This window comes from Panthera tigris, chromosome B4 (genome assembly GCF_018350195.1).
Source record: "Panthera tigris isolate Pti1 chromosome B4, P.tigris_Pti1_mat1.1, whole genome shotgun sequence".
Lineage (NCBI taxonomy): Eukaryota > Metazoa > Chordata > Mammalia > Carnivora > Felidae > Panthera > Panthera tigris.
This window is the reverse complement of record NC_056666.1, coordinates 119,021,960-119,034,452: the sequence shown is the minus strand read 5'-3', so window position 1 is coordinate 119,034,452 and position 12,493 is coordinate 119,021,960. Positions and strand designations below refer to the sequence as shown.

General features: G+C 34.7%; 1 protein-coding gene across 17 annotated transcripts in view; it reads left to right on the top strand.

Annotated features, from left to right (window-relative positions):
• The window catches only part of ANKS1B (ankyrin repeat and sterile alpha motif domain containing 1B), a 1,065,991-nt gene that overhangs the window by 421,040 nt on the left and 632,458 nt on the right, over positions 1–12,493 (top strand). For 13 of the 17 annotated variants that reach the window (XM_042992986.1, XM_042992985.1, XM_042992982.1 and 10 more), the window contains one exon: positions 7,289–7,425. In XM_042992986.1, the coding sequence (XP_042848920.1) occupies positions 7,289–7,425 (137 nt within the window). Of the gene's footprint in view, positions 1–5; positions 82–465; positions 555–7,288; positions 7,426–8,849; positions 8,924–9,695; positions 9,749–12,493 lie in introns of those variants that run through there. The other 4 variants (XM_042992993.1, XM_042992992.1, XM_042992994.1 and 1 more) reach the window with 4 other exon arrangements.

The following is a 12,493-nucleotide window of genomic DNA, read 5'->3' as shown; positions in this document are numbered from 1 at the left end:
TAACCAAGGCCCAGGACTGAAGGGGTTCCCAGGATATAGGACTTCCAGGTTTAAAAGTGAGAAAGAACCTAGCAAACCAAGGTAAGTTGGCCATGCTATCAAGAGACACTGATCTTAATGCTATTGCTTTCCAAAATGGCTATATCCATTTCTGTTGCCATCAGTAGTTTGAGAGTAGCTTTTTCCTGCAGGACTGTGATATTAAGTCTCTAAGATAACTCCTAATTATCTCACCTACTGATATTTATGCCCTTGTGCAATTCCTACCCCTGATATGTGGACTGGACCTAGTGACTTGTTTCTAATGAGTAGAAGATGGCAAAAATAATAGGTGTCACTTCCAAGATCAGGTTACAAAAGAGCTCTGGCTTCTGTCTTGCTAGTTTTCTCTTGCTCGCTGGCTTACTCACTCTGATGCAAGCCATTGTCCCATTGTGAGCCTCTGTAGAGAGACCCACATGGCAAGGAACAGGGAAGCTTCTAGTCAATAGCCAGAGAGAAAATAAGGCTCTCAGCCCAACAGTTCATGAAAATCCAGTGCTGCCAACAACCATGTGAGTGAAGCCAACTGTTCCTGGTCAAACCTGAGATGAAACCACAGACCCAGCTGACACTAAATTGCAGCCATCTCTGTTTTTGTTGGGGGATAATTCTTTCCATTAGAACTGATGTCCACAACTGATATACTTGATTTTATTACTTTCATTTTATGTTTCTTATTTATTTTAGTTTATTTTTTCTCTTTTATTCTTTTTTCTTATTTTTCTGGTTTCATTGACTTATTGTTAATTTTCCCCTTTGTTAGTTAGGATTTTTACCATTTTTTATTATAACAATAATGATTACCTTCCCTTATACAATGTCATAATCAAATATAAATTTCACTGGCATCAGATGAAAACAAGATAGCAAATGTTTACCCTGCTAAGACAATCTACTCCCTCACTGATAGCTCTCTTGCCCCATGCATTCGTTAGAATATAAATTTGACTGCTGTTACAGATATCCAAAATAATTATGGCTTTAACACCATAGAACATATTGCTCTCTCATATAACATTCTAGGCATAAGAAGTCCGGGGTTGGCTTGGTGGCTCCATAGCTCAAGGATCCAGTCTTCGAAATTGTTGAAGCTAGCCATAGTTTGTTGTTCTCACTGACACCTTACTCTTACTGTATCACATCCCAGACAAGCAAAAACTAAAGGAGTTCATCACCACTAAACCAGTCCTACAAGAAATGTTAAAGGGTCTTCTTTAATCAGAAAAGAAAAGGCCCTAATTAGAAATAAGAAAATATATAAAAGAAAAAAATCTCATTGGTCAAGGCAAATATATATAACCACTTAAAAATCTAGTATGAAAATTAAAAGACAAAAATAGCAAAATCAACTATAAGTACATTGAGTAGCTAAGGGATACACAAAATAAAAGATGTAAAATATGATGTCAAAACATAAAATGTTGGGGGGAGGTGAAAAGCAGAAATGTAGTGCTTATAGAATGTGTTTAAGCAACTCTCAGCTTAAAATAGACTACACACACACACACACACATATGCGCACGCACACATACATGCACACATGCTAGTACCTTATGGTAACCACAAACCAAAACCTACAATGGATACAAAAAAAAAAAATAAAGATAAAGAAACCTAAACATAACACTAAAGAAAACCACCAAATCACAAGGAAGGAGGCCAGAAAAAGAAAAATTGTTTCAAAAACAATTTGAAAACAATTAACAATTAACAAAATGTCAACAAGTACTCATCTATCAATGAATACTTCAAATGTTAATGGACTAAGTGTTCCAGTTAAGACATAAGGTGTCTGAAGGTTAAAAAAAATACCCATCTATATGCTGCCTACAAGAGATGCACTTCAGATCTGAAGGCACACATAGACTGAAAGTTAAGGCATTGAAACAAAAAGAAAGCTGGTGTAGCAATACTCATATCACACCATGCAGATTAGCTATTATTAAAAAGACAAAAAATAACAAATGTTGCAAGATGTGGATCAATTAATGCAGCCACTATGGAAAACAATACCTCGCAAAGTTCCTCAAAAAATTAAAAATAGAACTGTCATGGAAGCCAGCAGTTCCACTTCAGGATATTTGTACAAAGAAAATGAAAACACCAATTCAAATGGGTATATGCACCCCTATGTTCATTGTAGCATTATTTACAATAGCCAAGATATGGAAACAACCCTTGGGTTGTGTGTCTATAGATGAATTGATAAAAATGTATGGTGACAGTTGGTAACTATACTTACTGTGAGGATCATTTCATAATATGTAAAAATATTGAATCACTTTGATGTACACCAAATACTAATGGGATATTGTATGTCAATTATACTTCCATAAAAGAATATGGCAGGATTTCAGGTTAGGTTCATCTGATTTCAAAGCTCAGGTGTGTTGTTTATGACCCTTCCATTTCTTGGTATTTCCTCCATGAATATCCTATTCAAACTGAACTCTTTATTCCTTCCACAAATGTGCCTAATTCTTTTCTATCTCTCTACCTTTTACTCATCATACTTCCATCTCTGGAATGCCCTTCCCTCTCATCTCTTCATGTATGAATTTTGCTAATCTGTCAGAGACCTCTGCCATGACACTTTTCTTGAATTCCCAGCCAGAAGTAATCTCAGTTCTGTTTGTCGGCTACATACCAATTAGCATGGTTCCTGTGCTTTAACTGCTCACTACATGCTAGTGAATGATGTTAAATTCTATTCTGTAACATTGTACATGAATTATTTCATATTCACAGAATACTTCTAAAAGCTTGGGACGCCTAGGTGGCTCAGTTGGTTGAGCGTCCAACTTCGGCTCAGGTCATGATCTCACAGCTCGTGAGTTCAAGCCCCGCGTTAGGCTCTGTGCTGACAGCTCGGAGCCTGGAGCCTGCTTCAGATTCTGTGCCTCCCTCTCTCTGCTCCAGCCCACTCACATTCTGTCTCTGTCTCTCTCAAAAATAAATAAACATTAAAAAAATTATAATTAAAAAAAATAAAAGCTCAAGTAAGTTAGAAGACTTTTTCTAAGCTTGTTATTTTAGAGAACGTGGACAGTCATAATGCTAATCTAATGTGTAGTGAGAGGAACTGACTAAAAGATAGGTCTCTTATTTCAATTTGAAATTGCAGGTATGTTTAGTAATTTTCTCTAAGCAGTTTTTACACACCTCATTTCCTTTTCATCAGCAATGTTTTGTAGCTGCAGGTGTAAAATGTAGGTTGACCATGTAAAACTGTCTTGGATACAGGCTGTCATTTTGCAAATTCCACTGGATAATTGGTATTTTTATAAATTATATAATAAAAGATATATAAATTATGCTTCTCATTTGGATTTTCTCCAAAAAAAGGCCATGGAATTACAAAAGCCAGATCACCTTTCTCCATTTAATCAAGGGCATTTTTGATGGTTGCCATTGACACACAGGTTTTGCTTTATTCACTTTATTTCATTTAGTATTTTTAAAGGCATTAATCTAAGAGCCATGGAGGGGATAAGGAAAATATAAGTGTCTGCAAAAATATAGCCTAGTCTGAAAGAGATAATGAACAATACAAGGTACTATGAAATCAAATTATCAGTGTAATGGTACAGATCGTGGATTCAGAAGATGGAGACATTTATAGTCTTTTCTAAATAATTTAGTACTTGATTACCCACTGTCTTGTACTATGTATTAAATTACTTATAAGAAACATTAAGAAGCTTTTGCCTTATAGTCTGCATGAAATACGCCTCAGTTTTTCTGACTTTGACACAAGGGTAGTCACCAGGACCAGCCCTTGCAGTGAATCATTCCTCAAGGGATTATATCTTATCCCTGGAATTAAATTCTGTCTCTACCAATTTGTGTTAATAGCTAACAGATATTGGTCTCAAAATCTACCCAAGTAGTCACAGTCTTTACTCTAGATGTATTATCTGTAAAGCATTAGTGTTTAATTTTTTTTTTTTTTTGCTTTTCTTTCTAAATTTTCTTTCCTCTTCTATGTTTTATTTTATTCTTTGATATTTGGCTTCATAGGGAAAAATAAAACCCATGCTATGTGCCTGATAGCATGCTATTTAATTTTCATATGTATTCTCTCATTTTATCTGCACACGTAAACAATAACTTTCTTCTAGACAGTTATTAATCATTTTCATTTTTAAAGTTAAGAAAACTGAAGTCCAGAGAGGTTAAATAAATTGTCCAACATTGAGCAGACAACTTTTCCACAGACTTCAGTATCTGGTATTAGAATGTAAGTTTGTATGCTTTTTTATAGTAGCATTTGCTAAAAGGCAAAGAATTGGATTTAGTGTTGTTTATCTTGTGCTAACAAAAGTTGAGTAGCAAATAGCACAGAATTGAAGATGAGACAGATAATGGAATGAAATACCATGAGTGAGAGCCAGAGATACAGAAACGGATCCATGAAGACTTCAGGTATTGGAATTATCAGGCACAGATTAACAACAACAACAATAATTGCTTGCTATTTTCCACTAAATAAAAACAAGCTTGAAATTGTCAGGAAACTAGGGGCTCCTGGATGGCTCAGTCGGTTAAGCATCCGACTTCGGCCTAGGTCATGATCTTGCAATTTGTGAGTTCAAGCCCCATGTCAGGCTCTGTGCTGACAGCTCAGAGCCTGGAGCCTGCTTCAGATTCTGTGTCTCCCTCTCTCTCTGCTCCTCCCCTCTTCATGATCTGTCTCTGTCTCTCAAAAATATATCAATGTAAAAAAAAAAAATTAAAAAAAAAAAGAAATTGTTAGGAAATTGAAAAATGCCAAATGGTGATGTTGCATATTTGAAAAAGAACCAAATAGAAATTTTAGAAATGTGAAGTATCAGTGAAATTAAGAAAATAGTTTGATAGCAGACTCGACATTGCCGAAAAAGAGCTAATAAACTGGAAAATGAGTATAAAAAACTATTCAGAATGCAACACAGAAAGACAACAATGAATATACAAAAGAGAGAATAAATAATGAAAATAAAGACTCTAACATTATTTCACTGGAGTTCAGTAAACATTAGCTATTATTATTACTATATCACTTCAGAATTAAATATACACAATATACCAACAAAACTTCCTTTTACTTATTGAAACTTATCTCCAGCTTCTTCCTAACATAAAACAATATCTTTATCTATGCTCTTTTTATCTCCATGCCCTTATGTTTTATGATCTGTCCCAGCTTTCTTGCCTGAAAACTGAAGCCTTTCACAGCCTCTTCCTTCCCAGCCAGTCTGATGATTGTTCCTCCCTTGCTTTTTCATTAGGCTTCATTTATCTGTTATAAAATCTCAAGTTATATGGCATTATACTTTGTCTACAATTCTGATATCACATTTCACTGTATGGATGGATTCTTAAGGGCATGGATTTTTAAACATTTTATTGAACTTAATTTTTCAAAGCAGTTTTAGGTTTGTAGAAAAATTGAGCATCGGGTATCGAGGTTTCTCTTGTACCCTGCCCCCACACAAGCACAGCTTCCCCCACTATGGACATGACCCACCCACCATACTGGTACATTTGTTACAATCAGTGAATCTACATTGACCCATCATTATCGTCCAATGTCCATAGTTTATGCTAAGATTCACTCTTGATGGGTTTAGGCAAATGTATAATGACATGTATCCACTGTTATCATATCATACAGAATAGTTTTACTGCCCTAAAAGTCCTCTGTGCTCCACCTATCTTTCCCTACCCTCTACCCTCTGCCTAGAGGCTCTTTTCCATTTATCCTTAGAACATAACATAATACCTGATACATAGTTGCCCCCAAATAAATGATTTTAGATGTATGGTTGAATGAATGAAAGGGAGGGACAAATTGGAGAGAATCAGGACTTCTTTTCATTGTCTTGCTGACTGACATTTTGTCTCTGTTTCAGTAGTTACTCATACCAATTATATCCTAGTCAGAAGACCACCCCATATTACTGTCTTTGGGAACTCTGTGTTTCTTGAGATGCTAATTCAGATCTCACCTTATCCATTAAACCTGAGTCAAGAGTAAGCTCTGGACACTGTTAAGACTTATTTAATAAATGATCTATTTAATTCAATATATCACACTTATATATTTTTGTTTCATAAGCCTATGTCTGGACTCCCCAGTGAAACTGAATTATGTTTTTATGTGGGTAGAGTTTTCATCCCCTCAGTTTTTATGAGCAAGAGGCATCTTCATAACTTACTACTTTTTACTTGGGACTGTAGGCAATTGCCATAGAATACAAAACCTTGCAGGTCCATAAAGAATTGACAGTCTCAGTCTTTGCATCAATTCAGCTGTCTAGAACAGAAACTTATTGGGAACTAATTAAAAACATAACAAGGAAGTAATTTGTTTTAGATTTGAGCTTACAACAGTTTCCAAACAAAGCTATAGAGGATTGTCAAATTGTTGTTAAAATAATATAACTTCTATGTGCTACCAAGAGTTATTTTTGGAACTTTCCCATCCTTTTCCAAGTGTTTTAAACATTCTAAAACTGCATCTTTTTTGTTATTTTGTTTTGATAAAAATTTAAGAAGAGAGTTTTATGCATGTTGCTGATTTTAAAGTCATCACTTTATTTTTCCTTTGACCCTCATACTGAGCAAAAGAGAGAAATAATTTAGATTTTTGAAATTTCACTCGATTAGCTTGATTATAGAAGATGTGTTTATCTGGGTGTGATTGTTTTGTGTTAGTCTACATTGTAAAACCATTGTTCACACATGTCAGTTTTTCCTCAATTTTAATTCACCGGGATGGTTCTCTATAGTTTGAGGGATTTCTGGGGGACGTGCTTTCAGGAGGCTTGAATTTGGGTTTTATGACTCAGGAAGATATGAAACTTCCACTTTAATAAATATCAATACCCATATGAAAGATTATGGGGAAAATTTAGCCCAATCATATAAAAAATCATATTCTTTTTAGTTAAGGTGAAGTTTTGCCCTTTGTATAGTAAAGGCAGTCTTAATAGCTGTGTTGGGTATCTATCATGAATTGAATAATAATACTCTTCCTTTTTGGAATAATACTACAGGGTATGATATTTACCATTCCAAAAGAAAGTAAAGCATTCAGTAAACATTATCTTTAAAATATACTGCTATCTATATTCCTCATTATGATCTTGTAATTGATACCAATTTTAAGCTGAATTCTCAATTCATGTTCACTAAAGTAATTTCAAGTCTTAAAAGGTAAACTGAGTGATAAGGTTTATGGCAGTTCTATTTTTATTCACAGATAATGCATCTGAGGTAGCAATTACTGCTCCAGGAAGTAGTAACCATAGAAACAGCTCAACAGGCCCAACACCCGACTGCTCACCTCCATCCCCTGACACTGCCCTCAAAAATATTGTAAAAGTTATTCGACCCCAGGTAAGTGCCCAGATGACATCACCTGCAGTAGTGTATTTTGTTTTGGAATCATTGCATGTATACTGCTTATATTGCAGTGCTTGGACTATTTTATGATATGCAAATAGATTTTTAGATTAAAAGAAGAGACTTGGAAGAGGATGCTTCCTAACCTTGGAGTTGATGACAGATACTGAAATCCATACTAGCTTTTGGAAAAATGAATTTATATATCACGTGAAAAAACAAGTGAAACTTAGAAAATTGACTATTTCATATCACTTTTCTCTCACTACATTTTAATAATTATGCTCCAATTATTAAACTATTACATGTTTTCTGGGTTTTCATGCTCCTTTTGTCTTCACTTCTCTCGACATGCTGCATTATTTGTGATCACCTCTCCATCTTCCAACCTAAGTTGTTTTGATATATTTTCTTTAAATTCTCTCTTCCTCGTGGTTGCCTTTTGTCCTTGTTTAAAAAATTTCTTTTAATATTTATTTATTTTTGAAAGAGAGAGAGACAGAATGTGAGAGGCGGAGGGGCAGAGAGAGTGGGAGACACAGAATCCAAAGCAGGCTCCAGGCTCTGAGCTATCAGCACAGAGCCTGATGCAGGGCTTGAACTCACAAACTGCCGAGATCATTACTTGAGCTGAAGTCAGACATTTAACCAACTAAGCCACCCAGGCGCCCCTCCTTTTGTCCATGTTTAATATTGCACCCCTCATTGCACCTTATTTTTCTCCAGTGCTCACTTTTGTCTAGCATGTCTCTCTCTACCTTTTGTCCTTTTTTCATTTCTGTCACTTGTATGTATGGGTTTCTTTCTCTTCCCTCTTCTCTTTCAGTTGGATTTTCCAGTAGGCGGTTTGCAGGCAAGCTTTAGAAATATCATTGGGACAAGCTGTTCTGTGATATTTCATTGAAAATAGCACTTATAAAGCTGTTTGCATTATATTTTTGCCAACAGATGGACTCAGAACATGGAATTGGTGGTGTTCTCAACCTGGCTCATTCTGAATGGGCCTCATAAAATCCAAGAGAGGGGGACTTTGGATCCAATCAATGCCATTCACCATCCACTTAGATATATAGTATGAGCAAATCCTTTGAGCCAATTTGTGAGACAAATGTCTCTTTTTAAGACTGTTTTGGTCTAAATGAGCAATGATTTGCTTAATATCTTACCTTCTTCAGTATGATTTATTTTAGTTTATTTTCATTATAATCATCCTCATCAATAAATAGCATTTTGACTTTAAATATTCACTATATTTATAGAACACTTTCATATAAATAGTTTCATTTAACCATCATTAATTTCAAGGGAATGTGATAATGCGTTATGAATAAAGCTGTTGACACTACAAAGGGGCTAATTGTGCAACTGATTCAAGTTCCTTTTTTTCCCTTCAGTATAATAGTTGTCTCCTCCTGCTCAGAGGTTAGAAAAATCTTCTTGAGGTTGTACAACATCTGTATGAGGATGGAACTTACAAGTTCATTTTGGCAAGGTAACATTTCACAGTGTCCAACTGTGTGGAAGAGGAAGTGTCTTCAAAGATCTCTTCTTTTCTTCCAGAAAAATTTGATCTACTTCATTTGCTTCAAGACATAAACCTCATTAAAGCCAGATTTAGATGCTAAATGTCACATTTGTCTTCACTTGTTCTCTCATTATATGAAGGCGTTCCTAGTGTTATTGTGCAGCCATTACATTTTCAGCATTTTTAATTACTTAGGTAAGAGATTATCTTCTATATATGTTAACATCCATTACTAAACACATTTATTTTTACATCAGCATAAACTATCTAATGTAAATGCATTTAGCCACTCAGTGAATAAAAAGCAGATTTTCTTTCTACATATTTGTAATCTAACCAATTCTAAGGGATCTTATTCTGTAAATCCTTCTTTGCATTCTCTATTCTATTTTAGTTTATTTTAGGTAAAGTGAAAAAAAGTATTGGTAGTATGAAAGCCAGAAATTCCTTTTGACTCTATTCCTTGGTTCTGTCCTTTATTAAATGTTTATGAAGGCAACTGATTCTACCTTCCTTTCTTAGATGTTATAATGATGATTTAGGAAGGAAAAAAAAATGAAGTGAGAAATTCAGGAAACTAATGATGATGGTATTTAAATTTGAACCAGTGCAGCCTGAAAGTATGTATGTAATAGAACAGTAGCAGCTAAGGTGTATAGTTGGAAAATAATATAACCTCACTTGGATTACTCTTACTTTTGTCTCAAAGACTTTGGTGTTTTACTTATTTCTTCTGATCTTCTGGGCTCCATATTCATGGCAGAGAGCAGGAAGTAGAAGACTCAAGTGGAGGTAATTATGAGGGAGTATAGGTCAGACACATGATTTCAAGAAAGGGTTTGGAGACTAGAGGGCATGGATGGGGGATAGCTAGATGGACAGTGTAACAGACTCCCTGGTGTGCTCTGACAAGTCACAGGTGTATCAGAGATGGAACATTGTCAAGAGTTAACTGTTCCAAAGAAAAGATAATTATTGGTTAGCTTATATAAGAGCCTATATTTTGATCACAGATTTAATCCTCTGAAGTGTCTGCTAATTCTGGCTTTATGTGTGGAAATGTAGGAAATGTGAAGTTAGAATGACTTGTGGTAGTATTCAAATATGTTTTTTTTTATTTACTAATTAGAAATTAATAACATGGTTGAAATGATCATTTCACTCTTGAAACTGTTGATGAGCCTTGGAAACAAAAGTATAAATACAACTGTTATCCATGAATTTACATTTATTTGCCCAGATGTTAGTAGTAGATGTATTCAGTCTTATTGTAAGAAGAATGAGAAAGAATAAATAGAAATGAAAGAATAGATGGAAATGAAAACAGAACTTTCATCTCATTCACTGCAAATAAAGACTGCTTAGATAGAGCAAGTTAGGTTACTTCCCCTTTGCTTCATGCATGCCTTTACCTAACATCCTTTCCATGACTACCTATTAATGGAGAATATCCATTGTAACCAAAGAGTCCTTGCTGTCAAAATGAGGTAGGCCTGATTACACATTGCATGTGTTTCTGGTTGGTGTGTTAATTACTTGGAAGCTACCAACTTGCAGTGCTTTGTTGAGTTTGATTTATTCAGCGTATTTATTAACTCACTAAGTCACAGCTGTTAGTTCTGCATCTTGTGTTTGATCTTTTTACCTTTGCCTCTTTGGGCTCTTTCATGTCTTAAAAATGTCCAGATTATGAAGCATTCTATTTTCAATTAACAGACACTGAAATATTTATATGCTACTGGTTATTCTTTGTTTTTCTCCACTATATTGACCCACAAGGCTGAGTTTTTCTATTTAAATGAATTCACAAGGGTGGGTTTATTTACTTATATTTGAAAATAAAATTATTTTGAAACTCAAAAAAAGGACTTCAAAACACTTGAAAAAATATTGCCGTTGAAAAAAATTTTAGGTAAGTCTGTTGACACACCAAGTTTTCTTCTTTCTACTAATTACATGCTTCTTGCAATAACTTTTCTTCTTTTAAAATGTTTTCTTGGTGAAGCATCTTTTTTTTTCTCCCCAACTGAAGAATAAAACAAAATTTAATGAATTTTGACCATTGCATATGTAGGTGTAATCACCACTCAAAGCAAGATATTAAAATATTGTCATCATCCCTGAAAGTTGCTTCATGCCCCTTTTCAATCAACTACCCCCATTCCCTCCTTGAAAGCAACTTCTTTCTTTCTTTCTTTCTTTCTTTCTTTCTTTCTTTCTTTCTTTCTTTCTTTCTTTCTTTCTTTTTTAATGTTTATTCATGTTTGAGAGACAGAGAGACACAGAGTGTGAGTGGGGGAAAGGCAGAGAGAGATGGAGACACAGAATCCCAAGCAGGCTCCAGGCTCTGAGCTGTCAGCACAGACTGACATGGGGCTTTATACTCACAGCAAGAGATCATGACCTGAGTCGAAGTTGGTTCCTTAACCAACTGAGCCATCCAAGTGCCCCGAAAACAACTTCTTTCTGATTATTATTGCCATAGATTAGAATGGTCTATTCTTGGACTTTACATAAATGGAATCCTCCAGTGTGTGTGTTTTGTGTATGTCAATGTCTGACTTTTTTCACTCAACATAATGTTTTTGGCATTCACTCATATTGTTCCTTTATTGCTGAGTAGTATTCTCTTGGATTAGTATAGTACAATTTGTTTATCCATTTTCCTGTTGATTGATACTTGTGTTGTTTTCCTGCTGTTTGATATTTTGAACGAATGTGCTGTGAATACTCACATTCAAGTCCTTTTATGGGCATATGTTTTTGTATACATACGGAAGAGTGGAATTGTTAGGTCATAAAGTAGATGAGTAAATAACTTTATAAGAAACTTCCCAAGAACTTTTCAGAGTAGTTGTTCCATTTTATAATCACAAGAGAAAGGTGTGAGAATTTTAGTTTCTCCACATTCTCTCAGACTTTTGGTGTATTAGACTTTTAAATTTTTTTTACTTTAATCATTCTTATGGGTGTGAAAAGATTTCTCATTATAGTTTTAATTTGCATTTTTCTTGTAACTAATAATATTGAGCACCTTTTCTTGTGGTTATTGACCATTCTTAGATCTTTTGAGGAGCGCCTATTCAAGTTTTTTTTAATAGAGTTGTTTAAATTTCTGGTTGTAGTAATTATTTATAAATTGTCTTGTAATTCCTAAAGATATGAGTCCTTTGTCAGGTTTCTGCACTGCAAATATTTTTCCTCAGTCTGTGATTTACCTAAATATTTTTAATGGTGAATTTGGTGAACAGAATGTTTTAATTTTGGTGATATCCAATTTATCAATTGTCGTCTTTCATGGCTAGTGCTTTTTGGGTCTTGTCCAGGTAGTGAATATGTGCGCCTATATTTTTTACAGAAGATTTCTGGTTCTTGCTTTTACATTTAGTTCATGATTCATCTCAAATTGTTGTTGTATGGTGTGAGGTAGGAGTTGAGATGCATTACTTTCCTACTCAGAAAAAGACTTTCTTGTCTTCATTGAGTTGATTTAATGCTTTAGTATTGTTTATTACTTTCACTTTCCAATTGTGTTGG